The sequence below is a fragment of the Erithacus rubecula genome, assembly GCF_903797595.1.
Source record: "Erithacus rubecula genome assembly, chromosome: 27".
Lineage (NCBI taxonomy): Eukaryota > Metazoa > Chordata > Aves > Passeriformes > Muscicapidae > Erithacus > Erithacus rubecula.
This window is the reverse complement of record NC_136679.1, coordinates 2,862,327-2,870,174: the sequence shown is the minus strand read 5'-3', so window position 1 is coordinate 2,870,174 and position 7,848 is coordinate 2,862,327. Positions and strand designations below refer to the sequence as shown.

Genomic DNA, 7,848 nt, shown 5'->3' with positions numbered 1-7,848 from the left:
AAACTCCTGTCAGCTTCTCACACCCTGCTGTGGGCAGCACTTCCTCTGCAACACTCAGGAGTTTCCCAGACTTGTTGCATCCATACCTTCAAGCTGTTGGCACGTGGCATTGTTCCTGTCCTCTGCCTAGCTTTGATGTGCCAGTTTTCTCCATCCTGTGGTGGCTCTGAGCACCTCTCTGACCGAGCACTGCCTTTGGAGTGACTTTCCCTCTGTGCCACATTTGTCAGCCCGTGGTGTCATTTTGCAGGTGCCAGGCACAGGACCCCTTTTGCCTTTCATGACCTTCAAGGCCCCTTCCAACCCAAACCATTCTGTGGTTCTCTGAGGCTGTGGCCTTTCTCTGTCCTCTGAGAACCTGGAACCACCCCCTCTGTGACATCAGCCCCAGGGCTGCAGGTGCCACAGGCAATGCAGCTGCTGCAGGCATTTGGGTCAGTGACTGCACTGAAGAGACAAGCTTTGTTTCCTTCCAGATGCCACTGGCAGTGATGAATCTGCTGTACCTCTTCATGCTGTTGGCTGTGTACAGGCCTGCACATGGCAGCTGGGACACCTGCAGGTATGGCCCCAGACTCTGGGAGGGAGCTTGTCCCCCACTGCCACACCCCAAACCCATGTGGGAGCCTCCTTGCCAGCAGCCAGGTGTTGGGCAGGGGGATCAGGGTGAGCAGCTGCTGGGCAGGGCAGGGCAGGGCAGGGCAGGGCAGGGCAGGGCAGTAATGACCTCCTGCTTGCAGAGGGACCTGCGGGCACCGGCCCGTGGCTTCTGACTACGACTCCATAGCTTCTGACTTCAGCATTGTGGCTGGCACAGGTGCCCAGCCAGGAGCCTGGCCCTGGATTGTCAGCATCCAGGACCCCAGGAAAATAGGCACTGGCCATACGTGTGGAGGGTCCCTCATCAGCCCTCAGTGGGTCCTCACAGCAGCCCACTGCTTCCTCCAGGTCAGGTAAGGAGGAGCAAGGAATGAGGGGATCCCCAGCACACAAACAACTGCCCAGCCTGCAGCACCACATGCTGCTCCCCTCCTGTTTCCACAGTGTGCCCAGTGCCTTGGCACTGCAGAAGCCAGCCCAGAGACTGCTCAGAAGGCTGGGCTCATGCCACTGCTGCCCAGCAGCTCCAGCATGGCATTCCTGGAGCCTAAGGCATGCTAGGGAACACTCCTCATTGCTCTGCTCTCCTCTCTGCCTTGGGAAGCAGAAGGCAGGGAAGTGCTGAGCTGCTACAGTGATGGCTTTTCAGGATTACCTAAAAACAGAGGCAGACAAAATCAAGGGAATAAAAACCCAGTTTTTATTGGAGGGCTTTCAGGTACATTTCAGGCAGACAAAGCTCCCCAGGGGCTACACCCAAAAATGGACAGGTTTTCATACTTTCATAAGTTTGGTCCTTTTGCATGTTGGGGGTTAATCTTCCAATTATAGCTTCAGGTAATGAAGTCATTTACCCTCAGTTTGCTTCCCCCCCCAGCTGACTTTTCTTTACATCTCTTGGGGACTGAGACAGTGAGGGGTCCTTGATTGCCAGGCCTAGAGAGGAATTGTTGTGTCTGACCAGAATGGGAAATCAGTAACGAACAGTCTAGATGGAATTTAAAGTTATACATTCAAGAATCACAGGATTAGAAATCCATGAAAAAATACACAAGCTAGAACCCTAAGTCACCAGCAGCACACCTCTGCTCCCTGTCACCCTGCCTGTGCCTCGCAGGAACGTCACCATGTGGCGTGTGCTGATCGGGGCCACCCACCTGACCCAGCTGGGCCCCGAGGTGCAGGTGCGCCACATCAAGCAGCTGCTGGTGCACCAGGAGTACACGGCGGCCTCGCAGCAGAACGACATCGCCCTGCTGCAGCTGGACCAGCCCGTGCGCTGCAGCGACTACGTGCAGCCCGCCTGCGTGCCCAACGCCTCGCTCACCGTGTCGGAGCTCAAATCCTGCTACGTCGCTGGCTGGGGTTCTGCCAGAGCAAAAGGTGGGTTTGCAAAAAGGGCCCTGAGAGGAAAAGCTGGCTTGGGTTTTCTGATGGTGGAGAGTCAAGTCATAAATTCACAGAATTCACAGAATCAGTGGGTTGGAAGAGATCTTTAAGGTCATCAAGTTCAACCCAGCCCTAACACCTCAACTAGTCCATGGCACTGAGTGCCACATCCAGGCTGTTTTTAAACACATCCAGGGATGGTGACTCTACCAGCTCCCTGGGCAGATCATTCCAGTGCTTTATCACTCTTTCTATGAAAAACTTGTTCCCAATATCCAACCTGTATCTCCCCTGGTGCAGCTTCAGACTGTGTCCTCTCATTCTGTCAGTGCTGCCTGGAGAAAGAGACCAACCCCACCTGAGCACAGCCACCTTTCAGGGAGCTGTAAGAGTGATAAGGTCACCCCTGAGTCTCCTTTTCTCCGGCCTAAACAACCCCACAGTTCCTCACAGGGTTTGTGTTCCAGACCCCTCACCAGTCTCGTTGCCTCCTCTGGATGTGCTCAAGCATCTCAATGTCCTTCCTAAACTGAGGGGCCCAGAACTGGACACAGCACTCAAGGTGTGGCCTCACCAGTGCTGAGTAGAGGGGAAGAATGACCTCCCTGCTCCTGCTGGCCACACCATTCCTGATCCAGGCCAGGATGCCAATGTCCTTCTCGGCCACCTGGGCACACTGCTGGCTCAAGTCAGGCTGTAGGATGGATGGCTCTGGGGAGATGGGTCTGGCTGCTCCCCAAAGACAGACAGGGAGGACACAGCCCTTCAGCAGCTGCTCCAAGCCCTAGGGAAGGACTTCACCCCCAGACAAGGAGCTGGTGGGTGCTCATTGCTTCCTGTGCTCCCAGCTCTGGGGGTGAGTGATGTCCTGCAGGAAGCCAAGGTGCGACTCCTGGACATCCAGCACGTGAACAGCAGCCGCCGGTACGCTGGGACCATCCACACCCACAACCTGTGTGCAGGCTACCCCCGGGGGGGCATGGACACCTGCCAGGTAGGAGTGCTGGGGGCCAGCCCCAGCAGTAGGGTACCCCATCATTGTGTGCTGTGCCTGGCAAATCACTGTTCCACCCCCGGGTCCCCTCCGCTGGTGGAGTTTCCTTGCCAAGTGCCCATGTTCCCCAGGCCTGCCCCTCTGCCCATAAAGCCCATCCAGTGCTCTCAGCAGCACAGAGGTCCAGATTCTGGATCATCCATGCTCTGCCCATCCAGGATCACTGTGCAGATACAAGAGGGGGCCTCCACAGACACCCATCCTGTTCCCAACTAAGGTTCTAGAGACTCCAGCACCTGAGCAGAGCCTTTTTGTGCCAGGAACACAGCTGCAAAAGAGAAGCAAGCCTCTAGTGCTGACAGCAGCCACCCAACAGCACCCTGATCCTCTTTCCTCTGCTGCAGGGTGACAGTGGAGGGCCTCTGGTGTGCAAAGATAACAGTGCCAGCTATTTCTGGCTTGTTGGAGTGACCAGCTGGGGAAAAGGCTGTGCCAGAGCAAAACGGACTGGAGTCTACACCTCCACTCAGCACTTCTACAACTGGATCCTGGTCCAGATGGGTCTGTGCTCAGCTCTAACAACCACTCCAGAACCAGAGTCAACCTGCCTCTCAACCCCTCTTGAGCAGCCAGAGCCAGCACCAACAGAGTCAGGCTGCTCTACTCTCCCACTCCAAATGCAGAGACAACTGTAACAGCCACTACAACACCAGAGCCAACCTTCATCTCAACCCCCTCTGAGGAGATAACAGAGCCAGTAGAGCCAATAGAGCCAGTAGAGCCAATAGAGCCAGTAGAGCCAGTAGAGCCAATAGAGATAACAGAGCCAATAGAGATAACAGAGCCAATAGAGATAACAGACCCAATAGAGCCAGTAGAGCCAATAGAGATAACAAAGCCAGTAGAGCCAATAGTGCCAATAGACATAACAGAGCCAGTAGAGATAACAGAGCAAATAGAGCCAACAGAGCAAATAGAGCTAACAGGGCCAATAAAGCCAACAGAGCTAATAAAGCCAGTGGAGCCAACAAAGCCAGTAAATCCAACACCAACAGAGCCAACACCAACAGAGTCAGGCTGCTCTACTCCCACTCCAAATGCAGAGACAACTGTAACACCCACTACAACACCAGAGCCAACCTTCATCTCAACCCCCTCTGAGGAGATAACAGAGCCAGTAGAGCCAATAGAGCCAATAGAGATAACAGAGCCAGTAGAGATAACAGAGCCAGTAGAACCAGTAGAGATAACAGAGCCAATAGAGCCAGTAGAGCCTGTAAAGCCAATAGAAATAACAAAGCCAGTAGAGCCAGTAGTGCCAATAGACATAACAGAGCCAGTAGAGATAACAGAGCAAATAGAGCTAACAGGGCCAATAAAGCCAACAGAGCTAATAAAGCCAGTGGAGCCAACAAAGCCAGTAGAGCCAACACCAACAGAGCCAACACCAACAGAGTCAGGCTGCTCTACACCCACTCCTGAAGAACCAACTGTGACAGACACACCAGCACCAGAGACCTCAGCCTCCTCTGAGGAGCCAGTGCCAACAAAAACAAACATCCTGTTAGCTCCACATCCCTACCAGGTACTGGTGCAATTCTTAACTCGAGTGCACAAGATGCTGCTGAAACTCATGGGGAAAAAGGCATCAGGAGGAGGATGAACAGGATCCCATGCAGGCTGCAGTGGATCAGGACCATTTTGTACTGCAGTGCCTGCTGATGCAAAGGCAGCCTCAGGGTCAAAGGTGTCCTCTGTCCTGCCCATCTTCCTCCTCTGCATGCACACAAATGCTGAAATTGATTTAGTTGTGGAAATAAAGTTGCTTATTGCCACTGTTAGCATGTGTTTGCAGTCCAGTGCAGTCTCCTGTGCAAGGCAAGGAGTCCCAAGGCAGGCACCAGCAAAACAAAGCTGTGATGGGAGAAGGGAACACAGGTCACAGGGGGATACAGCTCTCGGGGACAGCAGTTGGGAACACTGTGTTAAGCTGTGCTTACCCTAAGTCAAGGAGTTTTCAGTTTCCCAGTGAGCAGGTGCACAAAGGAAACTGGGAGGGAGCAGGGCCAGGAGAGGTGGCCAGAAATGGCCAAAGGGACATTCTGTGCACTGGGTGTCATGCTCACTGTATAAAGGGTGGGAGCTGGCAGGAGCCATGGATTTGTGGCTAAGGGATGGGCTGCACATCAGTCAGTAGGTCTGAGCAATCCTCTTGTGTGACAGTTGTTTCTCCTGGGTCATACTTCTCTCTCTCTTGCTTTTTAATAATAAAATACTGTTAATAATTTTTTTATTTTTCAATTTTTAAACTGTTCTTATAGTGGTCTGTGGGGCTTGCTTTTTTCCTTGGATTCTTCTCCCACTGGGGAGTGGGAGGCATGTGATATGCAGTAACACACTCACAGTGGCTGTGTAGTACTTGGTTGCCAGCTGTGGTTAGACCAAGACACACACCTTATTATTATAAAAATTATAATTATAATTAAAATTATTAAAATTATAATTATAAAAAGCATTGGAGCTTTGGAGCCTATAATCACAGTAATTGGCTCAATTTCCCACCTGCAAATTGAAAACATTTTGATTTCAGTTGCATTCCCTGGTCAAGGAGACACTTGAAAGATCTTTTATTTTTTCTTTTTCTTTCTTTTCTTTTTTTTTTTTTTTTTTTTTTTTTTTTTGGTGGCCATACAGCTGAAAAAGCTCATTTGGGAAGGCACTTTGCATTTAATCCAAGAGGGACTCAGAAGTGGTTTTCTTCACCATACAACTGCAAATCTCAGTTGCAGGAAGAATAATGTTCCTCACCACATTGTCTGGGAGTTGCCTGAATTATGTGAAATGGCAAAGCAGTTTCCAGTTGTGGATAAAAGTGACCATCAGGCTGTAGGTGTGTTAGAGACCATGGAACAGGTTGGACATGAGCCTGGGGACACAAAGTGAAGTTCATCTCATATTAAAATCCTTTGTGACCTGTGGGAAAACAGCAAATCTCCCTCTGGAGAGCCTAAGTCAGGAATACACCAGCACCCATCGAGCCAATATCTCCCTCTCTTGTTTGCAGACAAACCTTCTGTTAAACCTGCCAGAGCTGCCAAGCTGGCCAGAGAAGTGAGGGCCTGTCAGACACATCCTTGACTTGTCCACTCCCCTCCCTGCCCCAGGAGCCATGGCTGGGCAGGAGTTAGCAGCAGTGCTTTGGCAGCTGGGAGCCTCGAGGCTGAAGCCTTCCAGCAGGAGCCCCAGCTCCCAGATACCCCCAGCACATCTGCAAATCTCCCCCATAAGTGTTACTTGCTAAATGGAGCAGTCCCAGCACTGCTGTGTTTCATCCCAGCATTTATTAACCTTATTTTTTTCTGCTGTATGATGTGGCTGCTTCAGTGAGACCCTGTGGTCCCCCCACCTTGCCCTGCCTGTCCCCAGGGCAGCTTGCTGAACTCTCCTCTGATGCTTCTGACTCCTGGGCTGCTTCTATGTCCTTTCTAGAGGATTTTTTGGGTTTTTTTCAACAAACTCCTTGTGGAGGACAGCAAAGCTGCAGAGATGAGCCCAGGTGTCAGCAGAAATCCTGGCTGTCCTGAGGCAGGACATGGAGCTGATGCAGGCCAGAACTGCCCCAGGCTCACCCCATTCCAGTCAGCAGTGTGGTATCAGGGCTACCAAACTGTCAAGTGTGGTAGCCCCTGTGTGCATCCCTGTGGGGTGAGGAGGACAGGGCAGGGCAGTGTGAATGGGAAGAGAAAAAACTTCCAGGAGTTGTGGATGAGGTGTGGTACACAGCCCAGCCTGGCTGCACCTCTGGTGCTGTAGGAGGGACCTTCACACTAAACCTTGGGGTTCCCCATTGCTTTGCCAGGATGTCTGAGCAGGAATCAAAGCACAGAGGATTTCCAGTGAAGAAGACACTGGGAGGAGTTGGACATGTGTTTTTCCATTCCATAAAACAAGGAAACAACAGAGTGAGAGGTGAGGAGTTCCCAAAGTCTGCCAATCCCTGGTGACTGCCCTCCCTGGCACGCAGGGACCCAGTGCCTCTGGCACAGATCCCAAAGCTATGTGGCAGATCCTGAGTGTGGATGTCCTGCTCCTGGCCAGAATGGGGTAAATTTTTGCTGTAGCCAGGACAGGGCATGGCTGGGACCTGGAGGTTATTGTCAACCACCTCCCACCATTTTGCAGGGACAGGGGAAGAAGTCCCCTCAGGGTGACATGCATGGCAGTCTGGGCTCCATGGGGTGCATGGTTGGGTGTGAATTGTCCCACTCCCTTGTACACTCCTGTGGGAGCCCAGGGCTACCCCTGGCCTCCTTGGGGGTCTCAAAACACCCCTGGCAAGGGTCACAAAGACCTCTGAGTGAGACCCTGGTGTCACAGGTGCTGAATTCTAACTCCTGGGGGAAGTTGTCAGCACAAAGAGAATGGAAACAGGTCACCAAAATTAGTAAAGTATAAATTAGACTTTTAGAACGTCGATAAATAGGTTTTTGGAATGTTTATGATAAGGGACACATGGCTAAGATGAAGAATTTGGGGGGTGGAAACCTTTTTCTCCTTCTTCTCCATGTCATCCATATTGGGTGACACGTTGGCACTTTTAGATTGGATGGGGTCAGGACTGAACCATTTAATAAAATTGTATTGTATTTGGAAAATTTTGTAAACATGTAAATGTAGTAGAAACTATATAAGATAAGCCCTGCCTTCACCAGGCAGATTCCACCATGGATGCCAGGCTGAGCAGACCCTGCTGGCCAGGCAAAAACTCCCAGATAAGAATATAAAACAATCCTTGGAACAAGAGAAACCGTCTCCCAGCAATCTCTCTTCGGCTGCTTCAGAGAAAACCAGGGTTTGAAGCACCT

At 51.6% G+C, this 7,848-nt stretch overlaps 1 protein-coding gene across 1 annotated transcript; it reads left to right on the top strand.

Moving 5' to 3' along the window:
* Nucleotides 1-462: 462 nt before the first annotated feature.
* On the top strand, nucleotides 463-3,812 carry LOC306812824 (acrosin-like). The gene is made up of 5 exons (XM_079327697.1): nucleotides 463-562; nucleotides 741-953; nucleotides 1,718-1,983; nucleotides 2,838-2,983; nucleotides 3,388-3,812. Exons 1-5 carry the CDS (start codon nucleotides 477-479, stop codon nucleotides 3,676-3,678), a joined length of 1,002 nt encoding a protein of 333 aa, XP_079183823.1. The 5' UTR covers nucleotides 463-476; the 3' UTR covers nucleotides 3,679-3,812.
* The last annotated feature ends 4,036 nt before the right edge of the window (nucleotides 3,813-7,848 follow it).